The sequence below is a fragment of the Purpureocillium takamizusanense genome, chromosome 11, assembly GCF_022605165.1.
Source record: "Purpureocillium takamizusanense chromosome 11, complete sequence".
Taxonomy (NCBI): Eukaryota; Fungi; Ascomycota; class Sordariomycetes; order Hypocreales; family Ophiocordycipitaceae; genus Purpureocillium; species Purpureocillium takamizusanense.
The window spans coordinates 525,278-543,025 of record NC_063078.1 but is presented as its reverse complement, the minus strand read 5'-3'; the positions used below and the strand labels follow the sequence as shown (position 1 = coordinate 543,025).

The 17,748-nt window shown below is 57.2% G+C and overlaps 6 protein-coding genes across 6 annotated transcripts; 4 read left to right on the top strand and 2 right to left on the bottom strand.

Annotated features, from left to right (window-relative positions):
* Positions 1-1,799: 1,799 nt before the first annotated feature.
* On the top strand, positions 1,800-3,764 carry TEF1 (translation elongation factor EF-1 alpha; the record flags this gene model as incomplete). Its single annotated transcript, XM_047991782.1, has 5 exons — positions 1,800-1,921; positions 2,042-2,069; positions 2,154-2,216; positions 2,454-2,592; positions 2,656-3,764. The coding sequence occupies 5 exons, from the start codon at positions 1,800-1,802 to the stop codon at positions 3,762-3,764; spliced, it is 1,461 nt and encodes a 486-aa protein (XP_047847795.1).
* A 237-nt stretch (positions 3,765-4,001) lies between these two features.
* Positions 4,002-7,086, bottom strand: JDV02_010068 (uncharacterized protein). The gene is made up of 3 exons (XM_047991781.1): positions 6,035-7,086; positions 5,708-5,985; positions 4,002-5,648 (listed from the first exon to the last, which is right to left on the bottom strand). The coding sequence occupies exons 1-3, from the start codon at positions 7,017-7,019 to the stop codon at positions 4,227-4,229; spliced, it is 2,685 nt and encodes an 894-aa protein (XP_047847794.1). The 5' UTR covers positions 7,020-7,086; the 3' UTR covers positions 4,002-4,226.
* A 299-nt stretch (positions 7,087-7,385) lies between these two features.
* On the top strand, positions 7,386-8,863 carry JDV02_010067 (uncharacterized protein). Its single transcript, XM_047991780.1, has 4 exons — positions 7,386-7,759; positions 7,818-8,037; positions 8,090-8,221; positions 8,275-8,863. Exons 1-4 carry the CDS (start codon positions 7,730-7,732, stop codon positions 8,820-8,822), a joined length of 930 nt encoding a protein of 309 aa, XP_047847793.1. The 5' UTR covers positions 7,386-7,729; the 3' UTR covers positions 8,823-8,863.
* Positions 8,796-9,519, bottom strand: JDV02_010066 (uncharacterized protein). The gene is made up of 3 exons (XM_047991779.1): positions 9,393-9,519; positions 9,132-9,338; positions 8,796-9,065 (listed from the first exon to the last, which is right to left on the bottom strand). The coding sequence occupies exons 1-3, from the start codon at positions 9,393-9,395 to the stop codon at positions 8,994-8,996; spliced, it is 282 nt and encodes a 93-aa protein (XP_047847792.1). The 5' UTR covers positions 9,396-9,519; the 3' UTR covers positions 8,796-8,993.
* A 408-nt stretch (positions 9,520-9,927) lies between these two features.
* Positions 9,928-11,299, top strand: JDV02_010065 (uncharacterized protein; the record flags this gene model as incomplete). The annotated part of the gene is made up of 2 exons (XM_047991778.1): positions 9,928-10,920; positions 10,982-11,299. 2 exons carry the CDS (start codon positions 9,928-9,930, stop codon positions 11,297-11,299), a joined length of 1,311 nt encoding a protein of 436 aa, XP_047847791.1.
* A 237-nt stretch (positions 11,300-11,536) lies between these two features.
* JDV02_010064 (uncharacterized protein) lies at positions 11,537-14,311 on the top strand. Its single transcript, XM_047991777.1, has 5 exons — positions 11,537-11,928; positions 11,996-12,715; positions 12,775-12,963; positions 13,015-13,289; positions 13,342-14,311. The coding sequence occupies exons 2-5, from the start codon at positions 12,339-12,341 to the stop codon at positions 14,013-14,015; spliced, it is 1,515 nt and encodes a 504-aa protein (XP_047847790.1). The 5' UTR covers positions 11,537-11,928; positions 11,996-12,338; the 3' UTR covers positions 14,016-14,311.
* The last annotated feature ends 3,437 nt before the right edge of the window (positions 14,312-17,748 follow it).

Below are 17,748 nucleotides of genomic sequence, written 5' to 3'. Positions count from 1 at the left end.
GCGGGCACACACCCCACTGTGGCTGAGAACTGGTCGCCTCGAGTCCCTGTCGCCAAAGAGAGTTTGGTGCACGAGAATTTGCGCCGGCGGAAGGCGGTCAGAAGCGGGCATGGATCAATGGAGGGGCAACAGACAGGACAGCTGGCCCGTTACGAAGCAGAAGTGACAAGCGATGAACCCGTCTGGCCGCGCCATTTTTTTTTCCATTACGACGTGGTGTCCGGGAGGCGCCTTCGGCTACGTTCCTGACGCCGGTATCATGATGGAGAAAAGGCCAGCGGCGAGAACCCCCCGGGCGACGGTCCCGCCGTGATCTCACAGACGCGCTTGTCTTGAAGATGCGGGCGGTGGCGAGGGACTGCGCGGTGGGGCATGACGTTGGGGAGGGGCAACGAGCGCAGGGGAAGGAGCCTGGAGGGCATCACGGCTACGCAACCGCGGGGTTCGTCGCAGCGCAGCCAGCGGGAGACGAGCTGGATGGCTGGCCAAAGCGCTGGCGGTGCAACGGCAACGAGCAAAAAACCACCACACACACAAACACACATACACAAGACAAATACTCTGCACGGTGGCGGGATGGCTGCATGCTCCTTGAAACTCTGCACTTGACTCACACCGTGTCGAGCCATGCCATGCCATGCCATGCCGCACGCGCGCATGTGCTTTGGGCTGACAGGTTGGGCAGACAGACAAGCGGGCTGGCTGCTTGCTTGGCCACTGGGCCGCCGCCGCCGCGCGCGCCGGCAATGCGCCAGCCCAGCCCAGGGTCAGGTCGTGCTGTTCCTCACTCAACTCACCGTCAGGGAAATTTTGGGTCGCAGTGAATTTTTTTTTTTCGCTCTTTGGGTGTTGCGCACCGCCGCCCCCACTTTGTATCTGCTAACAGATTACATGTATCGCGAGAGCTGTGGCGGTCGTGGTGGCACCCCACCGGACCAGCAACAGGGCGATGAGCCAAGAGATCGAACGCAGCCTTGCCTGCTGCGCTTCTTTCTGACCACAGTTGAAAGGATTGATCAAATGAAGCTCGTATGCTATCGGAGTGCCTAGGTAGCTAGCTTTTGACTCTTATCGACCGCTCTGTAGACGGATGTTGGCGCCTGACCATTGCGCGGAACCTCTCCCATAGCGGTTACTCACCGGCGAGCAGTGGCGGAGGCGTGTGCTCTGCCCGCCATGGCAATGACTACGTACGCCGTCAAGTGCCTGGCTCATGCGTGATCGGATCGAATCGGACACGAATACTGTACAATAAACACCGCAGGAGCCTTTTGGACTTTGATGATAGCCGTTGCGTGACATGGCCGTATCTCGCCTCGTCTCGCCGCGCGATTCTTCACAGGGCGACGAGGCTCTCAACACGAAACCCAATGGCACTGCTAAGAAAGCGACCGCCCCTGATTGGCCGACAAGGCACCAGACCTGACGCACAGCGCTAAAGCACAGGAAAAATCTTGCGCGGGGCGAGGCCGGCAAGACTTTCGTCCTGTTAGGGCTGGCCGGCCAGAGTCTGCCCCTCTGGTTGCCCCGCGCGAGCAGGAGCGCCAGTCACTCCACCCCTCCTCCGCCCACCTTTTTAAATCTCCTCCTCCCACCACCGCTTTGCGAATTTTTCTCCCTTTCCGCTCCTCGTCTCGCATACCCGGTTCAAGCATCCGACCTGCGATTTTTGTATGTTGGCCCCCTTCTTCCATCGAGCATCATCGACAAGATCTTGCAACTAACTCGGGTGCCTCGTCGCCAGACACTTTTAGTCAAGCAAACCACTCGTCTAAACACTTCACATCCAATCCGCCAAAATGGGGTATGTCGATGCCTCGAGGGCCTTGATGCCTCTCGATCGCTCTACTCGACCCAGGATCATCGATGCTAACTTCTTTGCAGTAAGGACGACAAGACTCACATTAACGTGGTCGTTATCGTACGTTCATCTCACTCCCGTTTCTGCTCGAATCGTACCCGCTAACTCGCCGCTCAGGGGTGCGTAAATCGATGTCGTCGTCGTCGCCAACGAACTCGCCTTGCTGACTCCGTGCCATAGCCACGTCGACTCCGGCAAGTCGACCACCGTGAGTCCACCTCGCACTGATAAGCCCCGCCATGACTTATGGCGCGGGGTAATCTTGCGACATTGAAAGCTAACTTGTTGTCAGACCGGTCACCTGATCTACCAGTGCGGTGGTATCGACAAGCGTACCATCGAGAAGTTCGAGAAGGTAAGAGATCCTTGAGCGTCATTTCCCTCTACAATCGGTTCCGTCATTCGAGCAGCCCACAAATGTGCCCTGCCAGAGGCGGCGCTACCCCTCCCTGCCTTGCACAGTGGAAATTTTTTGTGATTTGTCGCAACGCTTTGTGTGGGGCTCATTACCCCGCCACGCTGCACAGGCGCCGATTTGCCCCTCAACACCAAAAAATTCGCACTGAGCACCTGCTGACGCGTGAGACAACAGGAAGCCGCCGAACTCGGCAAGGGTTCCTTCAAGTACGCGTGGGTCCTTGACAAGCTCAAGGCCGAGCGTGAGCGTGGTATCACCATCGACATTGCCCTCTGGAAGTTCGAGACTCCCAAGTACTATGTCACCGTCATTGGTTCGTCTCCTCATACCAATCGTGCTCTTAATCTTTCTTCATGTCGCTAATGTGCCTCATCAGACGCTCCCGGCCACCGTGACTTCATCAAGAACATGATCACTGGTACCTCCCAGGCTGACTGCGCCATTCTCATCATCGCTGCCGGCACTGGTGAGTTCGAGGCTGGTATCTCCAAGGATGGCCAGACCCGTGAGCACGCTCTGCTCGCCTACACCCTCGGTGTTAAGCAGCTCATCGTCGCTATCAACAAGATGGACACCACTAAGTGGTCCGAGGCCCGTTTCCAGGAAATCATCAAGGAGACTTCCAACTTCATCAAGAAGGTCGGCTACAACCCCAAGACTGTTGCCTTCGTCCCCATCTCCGGTTTCCACGGCGACAACATGCTGGCTCCCTCCACCAACTGCCCCTGGTACAAGGGCTGGGAGAAGGAGACCAAGGCTGGCAAGTCCACCGGCAAGACCCTCCTTGAGGCCATCGACTCCATCGAGCCCCCCAAGCGCCCCTCCGACAAGCCCCTCCGTCTTCCCCTCCAGGATGTGTACAAGATTGGCGGTATTGGCACAGTCCCTGTCGGCCGTATCGAGACTGGTGTCATCAAGCCCGGTATGGTCGTTACCTTCGCTCCTTCCAACGTCACCACCGAAGTCAAGTCCGTCGAGATGCACCACGAGCAGCTTACCGAGGGTCTCCCCGGTGACAACGTTGGCTTCAACGTGAAGAACGTCTCCGTCAAGGAGATTCGCCGTGGCAACGTCGCTGGTGACTCCAAGAACGACCCCCCTCTGGGTGCCGCTTCTTTCGATGCCCAGGTCATCGTCCTCAACCACCCCGGTCAGGTCGGTGCTGGCTACGCCCCCGTCCTGGACTGCCACACCGCCCACATTGCCTGCAAGTTCGCCGAGATCAAGGAGAAGATCGACCGCCGTACTGGTAAGGCCGTCGAGTCTGCCCCCAAGTTCATCAAGTCCGGTGACTCCGCCATCGTCAAGATGGTTCCCTCCAAGCCCATGTGCGTTGAGGCTTTCACCGACTACCCTCCCCTGGGCCGTTTCGCCGTCCGTGACATGCGCCAGACTGTCGCCGTCGGTGTCATCAAGTCCGTCGAGAAGGCTGCCGCTGGCTCTGGCAAGGTCACCAAGTCCGCTGCCAAGGCCACCAAGAAATAAGCGGCTCTCGCTTGTGCCTTGGGGCGCGCCGTGCTTGGGATCAAAAGTCTTGGGTTCGGGGCGTTGTGTACTCACTTCTACGACGAAATGATCTATCTTGCTATGGATGAGCACTCGGCTTTGGTCTCGGGGCACATAATGAGAGGCTGGGATTTGGGTTTTCTGCGTCAGGACTTCTCATGATGTGCTTTATCAGAAAAATTAGAGTCTAGAAGTGATTCCTGCACCTCGCCTGTTCTCGTTTCTCAATGCATGCCTGTGTGACGATGTCTTGTCGCCATTGAAATGCCTGTCGTCCTGCCATCTACATTGAGGTCTGCCCATGCACTTACTCATCGTACAATTACGTAGTATACACAGCTCCATATGATACATGACGAGGCCCGTCAGGGTCGTGTGGCTCGGTTCGTCGTCACCCCTAATGGATGCCCGGATCGCCTGTCCAGCTTCCACCCAATCGTCCTAGGATCGGCCGTCGGTCAACGACTCCGATTCCCGACTTTGCACCTGCTCCCCCTCCGACGCCGCATCATTTCCATGGCCATCAGATCCCTCTTCTGCTTCATCGACGATGGAATCTCCCCCGTCGACGAGACCCTCTTGGCCGGACGAGTCGTCAAGTAGATCCCAGCTGAACTGCTCATCAGAGCGCTCCTGCATGAGCATGTAGCCCTCGTCCCATGAGAAGTGCTTCCCCACCGCGACCTCTTCTGCGAGCTGCAGCAAGGACTCAAAGGGCTGTTGCTCGGGGGAAGGATCGCGAGCGACGGTAGTAGTCGTAGTAGTAGTATTAGTAATAGGGGCAGCAGCAGCAGCCGGAAGAGGGCCCGTGAGAAGCGAGAGTTCCTGTCGCTGGCCGCCGTGCTGACCTGCCTCGATGCTGTTGTAGCGTAGGGTGTGGCCTCGCCACTGCAAGTCGACGATTTGGTGTATCTCAAGACCCATGAAGAGGTACGGAACGTTGGTGGTCTGCTCCTGGCCTTGCTTCCCACTCCTGCTGCTGGGTAGCCACGCCTGCGGGACGGAAAAGGCTGCGTGGCTGGGTGTGCGAAGCCTGCCGGCGAGGAGGTTGAAATCGGACACGGCGAGGAAGGCCTTGAGGGATTCTTGCTGCGCATCGAGTGGAACGAGCTGTTGCTGTACGAGGCGCACGTCGACGCTCTCGTCTGGCAGTAGGATGTCGTGCACGTGGAGTGGGACGAGGGCCTCCAAGCTCGAGTCGGGGGGAAATGCGAATGCCGAAAGATCGGCATCGGGGTCCACGGGAAGGGTGAGACGGATGTGTGGCAGGGTATCATCGCCCTGCGTCTGCGCGTTCGCCATGTCCGGCGCGAAGTTGAGAATAATGGCGGTGGACTGAGTAACGAACTTGTCGGCGTCGGCGGCGATGGCCGTCAGGGCCGCTGGGTGTGGCACCACGGGGGAGAGGATGCGCCTGCTCTTGGCCATCTGTGATGGCTCAACGCTGCAATTCGTGTGAAGAATGTGTCCGAACGTGGCTGTGAGACGAGTCGTTGCTTGGCTGCTGGATATCTTCGACGCCTTTCCCGACAGTGAGACTTGTTCCTCGAGGGCAAGAGATTTGCTGTCCGGACGAGGCTCTTTGCCGACGGGACTGACGTATCGTGCCCACTGTCGCATCTTGTCTCTCCAAGACATGGTTCTCTTTTCTCTGTGGTGTTCTACAAAGGTGCCTTTGGCGGGGCTCGTTGAAGAAGAGATGATTCGGGCTTCACTCCGCTGGGGCATAGGTCGCCGCCCTTGTAGTAGCCGGGACACGATGTCCGCCGGATCTTCGGTCTGCGTGTTCGTCAATGACCCTCCCTCTGTTGGCGAAGCTGTCCGGACTTGGCTGTCTTGAGAAAGCCATGATACGGATAACTCCTGGAGAAGGGTCAGCCTACCGTTCAGTCGTAGGAAGAAGGAGGAGCACCGCCGCATACCTTGTTTCCCGAGTCGCAATGGACTGTTGTGCTTGTAATTCTTTCGAGCTCCCGCAGAACGGGTTCGGTAAGATCTTTCTTCTCGACGTTGCGTATATCAATGGACTTTGTCTTCATAGACTTGACGACATCGTTTATCCGTTCAAGTATAAGAGGAACCGTGTACTTGCTGGCGTAGATCCCCAGACGGGAGTCGCTGTGGCTCGTCGATATCCTTTCGTTGCTGGCCTTGTCCAGGAGCCCCGCGCTCACTGTTTCGAGTACAGGGTTTGAGGGTTCTAGCAAGTCGTTAGAAAAGCAGCGTACGGTGTTTGCCAAGGGACGTACGGGTGATGAGTTTGAACACCTTCGGCTTCAGCCAAACGAGACTTCGCCCTAAACCTTCAACTTGCTCCTGGACCTCCAGCCCCCATTTTGTCGTCAGAATCAGTACCGCATGCTGTTGCTTTGGCTTGAGTACGCCCCAATTGTTGGGTTGTGCGGCCCTCCACGGAGCCTGCTTCACGGCCCAGTCATATGATGGCGCATCCGAGTATTGCAGATCCTCGTCCCAGCTGCCCTTGTTGAAGTAGCCAACTAGTTGCTCTCTGGTAAACCCGTCTACCAGCGCGTCCAACAGCTTGTCAATATCCCGTCTCGGGAGGATTTTCGTATCGACCGGCCGGAGCTCCTCAATGTTGCGGTAGACCTCGTCCGAGAAGTCGTACTCGGGGCCCTGCTCTGTCGGCAGCACGTCCTGCCACCGTAGAGGTGTCCCGGTGTTGGACTCAGCATCTTCGAGGGTTTGAAGGTACTTTCTTGATCTCCTCATCCTATTGGGATTTTTGAGGATAAGCGCCTCAACCGGGCTTCCGAGCGCATCGACGCCGAGGTTCTGGTGTTTGAGGAGGTCGTGACGGAATTCGCGCCGGGGGGAAGTTGACTGATGCTCAGGCTTTGTTGTAGCATCTATGTTGTCCTCCTCGATGAACTCGGGGATCTCTGGGATTTCCGAGCTGGCCCGGCCCGGCGCATCGTTTTCGTGCAGTGGAGGCAACTCCCATGCAGCGGGCTCGTCGTCGTCGTCGGACCGTCTCGCTTTCCTCCTTCCGCTGATGTCCTTGACACCACTCTCTTCGCTGCCGCGAGGCAATGAACCTGATATCAAGGCCTCGACTCGGTCCTTGTCAGTCCGGTTCGAATCGGAAGCAAAAGCCCGTGATCGATCAGAGCCAGCGGCCCCATTGTACAGTCGAGGGATCGCATGGTGTCGCGCCAACGCAAGGCGACACGACAGGCAGACGCGCGGCAGAGTAGCCGCCCTCGAAAACATGAGGATTGAGCGACCCAAAGGCCTGGGAAGCTCTTGTGCGGAAAGTGATGTGTTGCACGAGCTGGGCGTCGACAATTTGCAGAGCTTCAAAGAATGTTTGCGCTGCGATAAGCGATAAGAACCAGGGTACTTTTTACTGCGTCACATCCCCTGGTCCCAAGGTATTGGGTACCTACATCTAGCAGTACTTCGTACGTACGCACGACGTACCACGGAGTACCTTGAACTGTACGCGTAAAAAAGGTGCCCCGGTCGCGTTCTGCGATTTTTGACAACACTATCCGTATTGTCGTCACAGTTGTTTGATTCTCAGCCACTCTTCGCTGGCAAAGAGAAGGCATATGCATCCCAAGTACCCTTCGTGATAGCTCACCCAAAATATTTCGTCTCGGTCTTTGGCGCGCAGTGGGACACATATTGAAGAGGTGGTCGATGCAACCTGCGCCTATAAGTGGGAGACCCAGGTGGATGGACTTATAGTGGTGCCGCTACAGTTCCCTACAGGTACCTACGCTGTTGCGCCAACAGTGGCCCCGACTGGCTTTGACGTCAACGCGTGTCCCAGCGCCTGTCGCGTAACCCCCCCCCCCCCCCGCCTTCCATCGTAACAATTTCACCTACACCGGCCAGTCACAATTAACAGCCCCCCAGGTTCGACTCGCGACAAGCAGGCTATCACTCTTGTCCTGTAGCATCCGCTCACGCACATAATGCCTCCCCAGCAAAGACGACGGCGTCCGGTAAGTCTGGACCACGTGCCTTCCCCTACGGTCATGGGAGACATTGACGTTCGTGCAGGCCGACGATGAGGATTCCGACGAGGACTCGCGTCCAAGACAGCGACGCAATCGCGACGTCTCCGACGATAATCTCGAAGACGACTCTGATCAGCCCATGGATGCGGACGGCGATCGAAGTCAAAATGCAGACAAACAGCTAGCCAAGAAGCTAATTCGATATGCCATTTCTTGCGAGTATTCACGGACGGCCATACGACGAGATGGGATAAAGGAGAGAGGTGCGTCGTCCTCGCACCGACCAGATCGTCTGCGTTGCTAAAAGCAGGCCAGTTCTCGGCAACCAGGGTCGTGCGTTCAAGCGTGTCTTTGCTTTGGCACAGCAGCAGCTAAGGACCATCTGGGGCATGGAGCTCCGCGAACTTCCTGTCCGAGAAAAGATGTCTCTGCAAGAAAAGCGGCAAGGTGATTATACTCTACCAACGATACGCTCAAGTCGAAACTAACGCCCTTACCAGCGATGAAGTCAAACTCGCAGCCGAAAACGGGCTCCGGCGCATACATCCTCAGCTCGACACTTCCCGATGCCTACCGAAGCGCGGCCATACTGAAACCATCCAAAACCCCCAGCCCCGACGACGAAGCCACATACGCAGCATTTTACACCCTAGTGATATCCCTGATATGGCTTAACGCAGGTGAGCTCAGCGAGCAGAAGCTGAAGCGATATCTGCTGCGGCTGAATGCGGATCAAAACGTCTCAAACGAGAAGACGGAGGACACGTTGAAGAAGATGGAGCGGCACGGGTACGTGGTGAAGAAGGTGGAACGGCCGCCCATAGGTCAAGACGGTGACCATACCATAACCTGGCATGTCGGCCCACGTGCCAAAGAGGAGGTTGGGCTCGACGGCGTCATGGGTATGGTTCGCGAGGTCTATGGCGAGTGGAACCCAGACCAGGAGAAGAAGCTGCGATCAAGTCTTGGTCTCAAGGCTAAAGCAGCTGCGTCGAAGGGAGCAGCCGCCGTAGACGAAGCAGCGGCCGAGACGGGTGGTGACGACTAAGTCTCAAGAGAAAAGGCACCAAAACCAAGCCAATAATGACGATTAATCTCTAAAGCTACGTACGCCACGTATCGATGTATGCATGACCAAGTTCCATACCATGTTGGGTATCTTCCATAACGCCATCTTTAAACAATCCTCGAGGTGTCGCGATCGTGATTGACCCCGCGCCTAGTTCTGGTTCTCGGGGAGCGGTTCCTCGCCATCTCGTGGCGGTGGCGGCCCGCACGGCTGGACCATTTGCTGCCAATCTTGTCAGATCAACCGGCACTGGGGAGAGTTGCACGGTGTTGTGATGGGGTAGCATACGCGGATCAGTTTCGCGCGGACCTTGGAAATAGGCTCGTTCTCGGCAACGGCGACGTAGGCAAGCAGAGGGCGGTGGCCAACAATGGACGAATACGTGTCGCGTTGAATGTTTGTCCTCCACTCCCAGCTCGTGGTGTCTGGATGGCCCGTACCAAGGAACTTTGCTTGCAGGCGCTCGAGCTCCTGCTGGTTTCGAAGCTTGTCGGCCTAGATGCTGTTAGCTGCGAGGTCCTAGGCGCGTGACGGGTTGGATTTGCACACCATGATGGTGTTCGTTGGTGCGATGAGGGGGTGGGGGTATCAGAAAATCTTGCGGCGTTGAATAATGTCCAGAGACGAAGAGAGTGGACTGTACTTGTTGTTGGTAGGTTGGTTGAGCCGAGAGCGGTGGACCGTGAAGTTGGACGTAGAGACTTCGGCATGTCGGGGGGGGGGGGGCTTGGCGCACCGGCTGAACATCGGTTAGCGGCTGGCGCGATCCAACCTCACCTTCAGCGTCAACCGACTCACTCAAGTCTTGATGAAGTCTACGTAGCACATACATAATATCGACACAGCAACACCAAAATGACGTGATCGTTCATTGCCAATCCGCGGGCGCGACATTTGCGAATTCTTTTGCTTACCTTGGCGCTCACACGACCCGGAAAAGAACAAGTCTTAGGCGCCGTTTCAGCCATCTACGCACTTCGGCTACCTGCGCAAGAGCCAGCCACCATAACATTGGCCCATTCACCCTTCAAAGAGTGGCAGCCTCGGCGCTGGCGGCATCAGCAGCCGCCCGGAGTCGGCAAAAATGGCTTCGCCCTCTGTGCATGCTATGCCGGAGCACTGGACCGAGCTCAGCGCAGCAAAGAGGCAACGGCAGCTGTGCGCCACTGACGTCGAAGCCATCAAGACCTCATGCAGCAGCGACTGCGGGAAGAAGCACATCGCAGAGTGCTCGGAATGCTACGGCAAAGTGCTGAATAGGATGCGCCAGCGGTACACGGAAAGCACGGACCGCGAATGGTTCACGCAGCGAAGAGCGTTTCTGCAGGAGCTGGAGGGCATGTTTCAGGACGCTCGGGGCCACACCAAGAGCCTGAAGCTCATCGAGGCGCGAATAGAGTCCGAGAAGGAGGCTTGGTACCGATGGGTTCTGCGGAAGTATCCCGAGTTCATTGCGGCCTCGGACCGCGGGGGCGCGAACCAGGACGAGCTTCGAGCCATGCTGGACGACCCGGACCGTTCGCGCAACGAGCTCGTAACCATGATCCTGGAAGGGATTGGCAAACCACAAGGCTGGCCCTCGAGCGTAGAGGCCTTTGCTGACAAGGCTTACGCCGCCAAAAACGACGCATCTGAGTTGAAGAAGTTGTACTTCGCACAGTTCTTCATCACCCAGCCGTCCGGCGCGGTGCTGGACAACGCGCAAAGATATATGGAAGAATTCCAGGGCAGCGATACCATCACCTTGGAGGCGATGATGGACAGGATCGTTTCCGACATTAGGGAGAGCAGAAACTCGCAGCCGCAGCGAGAAAACCACGAGCGGCGGCTCGACGAGTTACGGCGGGCCAAAACGGCGTTTGAGCGGAACAAGATGCAGGCTAAGAGCCAGCTCTCGAGCAACAACGCATCGGCTGCGAGCGAGAAGCTGTACAACTTGCCCCCATGTCTCGTCTGCAAGGGCAAAGTGGATTCTAGCAAGGTGCTCTCGTGCTCAGTGTGCCAGGCAGTTGCGCAGATGGGCGGCACCAAGAAGATGGCCGTGTACTGCTCTGAGGAGTGCTTCCACAAGGGTCATGTGAGTACTGGCATGGCTTTTATGACGCTACGGGGGCACGATTTGCTGACGGCAGTTGCAGGGAAACCACGTCGAAGCGGAGCATGACTGCGAGGCGGGCGCGGGATGCGTGCAGATGCGTGATGAAGACGTGGAGATGGACGACGGCGGCAGCTCCCGAGCCGTGTCGTGCAAGGAGTGCCTGGAGGAGCGGCGCATGACGCTGTACTGCTCGGGCCACTGCGCGGCGGAGAACGTGGCAGAGCACCGGCAGCGCGTCCACGGCGTCAAGACAGCGGCCGGGGAGGGCGAGACGGTGGCGCTGGTGACGCCGACGCAGGAGGCGGTAGAGGCTGCGCTGCAGAGAGAAAACCCGGGACTCAAGATGACACCAGTCTAGGGGCGTTGGCGTCGCGTGCTGGTGGACTTTTGAGTAGTAGGCAGCGTGTGGATGACTAGCCGGAGATGTGTGATATACCCTCGACGTTTGTGCCAGCTGCATGCTCTCGTCAGTCTCGTTGCTAGTAGTAGTTGTATGTATGTAGCCCAACTGACATACAAGGCCAACAATCTACAAAGTACTTCGTATGACGACGGCGTGCAGTGGCGGTGGCGGCGGCGGCGGCGGCGGGGCCCCGCTTTGCATCTCACCATCTCACAACATCCGACCTCCACCGGATCTTACGGCTGGTCTTTGCTCCCGTACCCGGCCCCGGCCCGCCTCGCATCTCCGGCGCGCAAAATCAGTCCGCAGGCTCTGATCGCGCCCCTCGACTATGCCAGATGCATCGCCAAACTATCTGCGCCGCGGTTTGCTGCTCGTCCAGCACTCCCCGCAAGGGATCCGACTGGTTGCCCAAGTGAATCAAGCGTGCTCGCTCGAATTAAGATCCGGACAGCCATGGACACCGTGGCAGATGATTTGACGGCAAGCGGTGCCTCTCGGAAGAGAATCTCGACGGCTTGCGAGGCCTGTCGGGCGACCAAGATTAGGTGTCAGCCCAGCGAGCAGCCCGGTGTGTGTCAGAAGTATGTATTGCCAAGTCGGACTCCCGCTTCTTGTGTACCGAGTTGGCCTACTGACTGGACGGGAAAGATGCCTCGCGTCAAAGAGAGAATGTGTCTCTCGGACTGGTCCCAGGACACGCCGCTCGCGAAAGGCCAGGCTGTAGGCCCCCCTCCCCCCCCCTCCCTGGAGCTATATCCACAGCCACCGTTATTAGTTTCTCACCGTTTGTTGGTAAAACAGGGCAGAAGAAGGTGGTAGCCATCGGCCACTGCCCCCGCTGCCGCAGAAGGGCCCCGGTCCCTCAAGCACTTTTAGCATTGACTTTGCGGTGCCCGCCAGAGACGAGGTAGATGACAACTTTGAGACGCTGCGTGAGTCCCACGAGCACTTCATCGAGAAGCTGTTCCCGGAGGATGACGACGCTGTTTCCATGTCGGACCTAACGACGTCCCTTGGAGGCGGTCTCCAGACGCCGCCGAGTTCGTCGGCACACTCGCACTCGATCCAGGACTTTCAGGGGAAGCCTTCGTTTAACCTGGCGTCCGCCGAGACCCTCTTGGAGTCGTTCCGGTCTATGCTGAGCTACTTCCCCTGCATCCTACTGCCTCCAGATGCCACTGTTTCTCAGCTCGCGGCGACGCGGCCCTTTGTCCTGCTGGCCATATTGGCTGCGGCGTCGGGCTCGCGGACCCTCCAGGGACATAGTCTGTATGATGACGAGTTTCGAAAGGTGCTGGGCCTGAAGTTTGTGGCCGGTGGGGAGAGGAGCCTGGAGCTTCTCCAAGGTATCCTGATTTACTGCGGATGGTAGGTCGGGCTACGTACTTTGATATCGATACGTTTTTGACAGATATCGATGCTTCTAGGTATCCCTTTCACTTGCGACCAAAGAACAAGCAGTCTATCCAGTACATCCGCATGGCCATGGATCTGATCCAAGATTTGGAGCTCGATCAAGAGTTCCAAACCAACACTGATCCGATGGCGCCGGAAGTGACCGATCAACAGCTCGATGGCATCCGAGCGTACCTGGCCTCCATTTACGTGGCCTCTACGTGAGCTTAGTCCACCGTCATTACGATGCTATGGCTGATCAGGGACTCTAGCTTCATCGTTACATGGAGGAACAGTAAAGGGCTGGGAGTTTCGTTCACTTCCTGGACGAATACGTGCAGCCAACTACTCGACCGCAATGCTCAGGTAGAGGGCGACAATGTGCTCGCCAGCCTGTACCGTCTCTCTGGCGTACTCTACGAAGCCGCAGAGGCCATTCATGAGCGCAAGGGCCAGAGCGAACAGCATAGCAGGCTGCTGCTCGCAGGCCTTGAGCTCCAGTTCCGAGAGCTCCAGAGCATGACACCGCCGTCTGTCGCGGACGCGGGTATGTTGGCGATTAATGCGTGCATCTGCAATACTGACCCTGATTATTTCAGTTCCCGTCAAGTTACAAACGATGCTCATTAGCGTCTACCTCGATGCCGGCACCCTCCTCAGACAGCCTCAAGGGACGCACTCTTCGCCCCCAGTAAGCGGACCGCTTCCGCCTTCGGCGAGCAAGTTGCAGGACGCCACCTGCAAGTTAAAGGTGTTTCTCGATCAAATCAGCAGCTTGGAGGATCATGCATTTCTGTCCTTCACCCTCAACGACTGGACACGGCTCATCGTCGCCATTGTGATCGCCCTGCGCCTCTCCTTGCCGATCCCGCGATGCCCCGAGTTTGACTCGTCCTGGGGGCGCTCGCAGCTACAGCTGGGGGACTTCCTGGCTCGCATGTCCCGCGAGGAGGGCCTCACGCCCGCGTCCAAGAAGGTCGACGTGCTATCCGCCAGCCGGGTCGTCATGCGGGTCGTCAGGGGCAAGTACGAGAGGCGCGTGCGGGCGGCACTCGAGGGGTCCGCGGCGCCCACGGGGCATGGGTGTCCGATGCTGGACGGAAGCTTGGAGCAGTACTTTCCGATCTGGGATGCTGGGTTTGCGCCGATGGGGATGCCGCCGCCTGGCGGGTCCGTTGGCGGCATGGTGGCTCAGCCCGTCTTTCACGATTTATGGGCGACGATGACGATGGGGTGGGCAAACGACGACGCCATGTTTGGGGGCGCGGAGTGATGATCTGCCGAGCTGCACGAGTCGGACGAATTCATGTCAGCAAGCATCGTCTGGAGCTCTGAGCCACCGCTTTAATGGTGATATAGTACCCACCACTGGAAGTCTCAGTCGTAACTAGAATGTGCAGACTTGGCAGAGTAAGTTGGATGTTAGTCAACGTTGTCGCGCAGCTGCGGGACGGTGGGGCTCATCGGCACTTGGGCTCCGCAATGGAAATCCACAGTTGACGTCGGATCTGGTGCTTATCACTTATTACTGTGTGCCAGTGACAGTCTTGTCAGCAACTGAACCACGATAGACATGATTCCAACACACGCAGGTGTCGGTTTCGTTGATGTTGTCGGATACCTTTCAAGAAGGAGACTCTGAATGTATTCGACATTGTGTTTGAGTCATTTTCTGCCTAGGCCTTACTTAGTTCTTACCGCTTAAAGAATGTAAAGTAGGCCGTGTAGGATTGAGCTGCTGAGATCGACTTGGCAGTCTCCAAGAGGTTTACGGAGATATCAGCAGTTGCCACAGGGTTGCATGGCGCACACCGTCCCCGGACTGTACCTAGGCCTCAACAGACACTGAATCAAACGGACAGACCACGAGACAAAATTCAACTGACCTAATTGAACCTACTCCTTACGTCAAGCTGGCGGCCATGCGCGCGTCAATCCAAACTGATTTTGAGCGCCCGAATCTAAAGGATCCCGGGCCATGGCCAGACGTCTGTCCCCAAGTAGTAGTGTAGTAGATTCTTCTGCTTGTAGGCTGTCCTGTGACTGTGACCCAGCATGTTTCAGCAAAGTAAATGACCATCGAGCGCCCAGTCCATCATCCTCACGCCCCGCGATTCGACAGCCTCCATCTATGTAGGCCGGCCTAATGATGACGGACCGCCGAAAGGGGCACATGCTTATGCCTTTCGTCAAAAATTAGGCAGGTAGGTATATGCTCCGCGCAAAGGCAGCAACGTGCTTGCATCGACTAGACGGCGATCCTGCGTCGGTGCACCAGGCCCTGCGGTTGGGCCCATTCACACACACACACACACACACACACACACACACACACACGCCCTGGGCACGGGACGGCAGGGGTGGCTTGCAATATTCATTGCACGAAAAAAGCCAAGGCCCAACCAACCGCCCATCCACCAATTTTTGCCCATGTCAGTAGATAACAGCTGGATGGATGATTTTAGTGTAACAACTGCCGCCGTGCCTCTTTCAGAGCTGAAGAGCCCCCCCCGTCGCCAACCGACCGATACGTAGAATGTAGCAAAGTGGTAAATGCCCGGGTACACACGGACGACGGGCCCATGCACGAGAAAAGGCTGAGTGACAGCTTCATACATATATATATACATGTGCTGCGACCACACAATCCGACGACTGGACGAGGGCGAGCCATGACTCGTGCACTACCCAAACTTGCTCGTTCGCTCTAGCTGCCGCATGTGCAGAATCATCCCTGCAGGCTCTCTCTCATTATAGTACGTAGGCCTCTCCCTCTCCCTCTCTCTCTTTGTGTGTCCCCCCGCCCGAGAGCGGCATTGGCTGACTGCTAGAGCGTAAGGGTGATGTCAAGTTGCTTGCCACGCCCACATAGCCCCCCGTTGGAAACACACACACACACACACACCCCTTCCCCCCCTTTCCCCCGCCTTTCGAGCACACTCCCGTGTGTGTGTGGGTGTACGACGGAACAAAGGCTCGGACCATGCGCTTCTCCAGCATGTTTGAGATACCCTTGACAAGCTGGAGAAAGAGGCAGAGCAGCAGGCCAGCCAAAATGCAAGGGCGATCGATCCCCCCCTCCGCAAGTCACAGCAGCCCAATAAAAGCCAACCCAATAGATATATCAAGTGCATATATACTCCGTACATGAGTAATCATATACATACATACATACAGCACATGCATTGTACGTGCGTACAACGCACGACATTTGATGATAGGCATCGTCCTGAAGCTGCGGTTGGTCACACCAGCCGCGTTGGACGCGCGCGCCCCCGACACACACGCAGACACACGCTTGCATGCCGGCCCGCAGGGCTCGAAACACACACGAAGCCGCAGCGGCCCGCCGTTTGGGCCAGGCAACAACGACACAGCAACGGCGGTTCGGCGGTCGTTTGGTAGGGGAAAACTCGGGGAGGGGGGGGTCAGGGCGTGGTGGTAGGAGGCAAGCATTCAATGGGTGTTGGCGAGCGTGAAAAAGTACGCCCCAAAGGGCTGTGAGCATCCCAGACTAACTAAGGTAGTGCATAGCTCACCATTCCCGTTTCAACCAGTAGAGGACTTTGTACTTTTGTAGAAGGTTTTCGACCCCTACAATCATCATTTGGGGTAATTCACCAGGCAAAGAGAGGTACTATCAAGCCCGCACCATGTCTATAGGCATGGATGGAACCGCTGGCTTCATTATGTTCGTTGAGAATGGCCAAGATGCCTGCAGTGCTCGCCTCCCGCTCACTACACAGTCCACTCTAGTGGGATGGATGGATGGATGGAGGGAAGGAGGGAGGGGCGCCCATGTTGCTCAAAGGCTACAAGTGAATGTCCAATGGAAGTATGCCCCCTCCCCCCGGTGGTTAGCAAAGGCAGCAGCCCTTGAAGGCGCCCATGAAATACGTACTCATAGCCTCTGACCTGACTGCCCCGGACAGTTTCCTCCCTACAGCCTCATATTGAACCCCAACAACAACAACAACCCGCCCGCCATGTTGCATACTCCATGTATGCACAGGTGACGACATCTCTGTCATATGCCCTGTCAGTAGTTTCAGCTACAGCTACAGCTCGTCTTCTTTGAGTCCGAAACACTAAAACCAAGGTATAGAGAAACAAACATGCGGCAGCGCCGCGCTCGAGCGGCGCCGGCCTGGCCCCCTCACTACCTCCCCCCTTTACGTTTGACAGCACGCAGCAACAACAGTAACAAGCTCCTTTCTCTCTTTCGTCCACCCCCCCTCCCCTTCTTCACATCCTGAAGCAGCACGGCCGTCAGACCCCCCCTTTATGTCCCTCCTCCATATACATACGTGAAGTACGTCGTAGTCTGCTCCGCGTTTTCTGTTACTTGCAGCTTTCGCCGACGACACCCCAATACCTACCCTCCTCCCCCTGTGCTCCCATCTTCTGGGGCGTCGTGCTCCCTCGTCCGCGCGTCCTCCCTCCGTACACTACACGCAAGCAACCCTCCCAGACACCCTCCAACCAAACCCCCCCTCTCCTTTCCTTCCTACCCCCCCTACGCCCCGTTTCTAGTACCAGCAGACAAACCCTGCCCTGCAGACAAGAGTTCCCCAGGCGTACTGTCCTGCACGTCCCATCACACACACACCGAGGGGGGGGGGGGGGGCGCGTACACATGTACTTCGTACATACATACAACACGCTGCATGCACTCAACCCTTTCCCCCGTAGACTCGGGCTTTCCTTGGTATATTGCTTCGCCACTTCCTCGCCGCCGCTCGCCACCGCGGTCTCGATCCATCACCACCAACCTCCCACCCAGGACGCACCCTACTACTAATGCACCTCCCACTACCTATAGAGGCTCCTACCTATATCAGGACGGTGAGGGGGGGGGCCTCGACTGCGTCGGTCGGGGCGGACATATCAACGCACACGACCGCCGCAGACGTGCCTCATGTCATGTTCCTCCTCCCGGACGTGCCCGGACGCGGGATGCGGGGAGCTAGCTAGCTAACTAGCTAGCTAGCCTGCTCGACAAAACA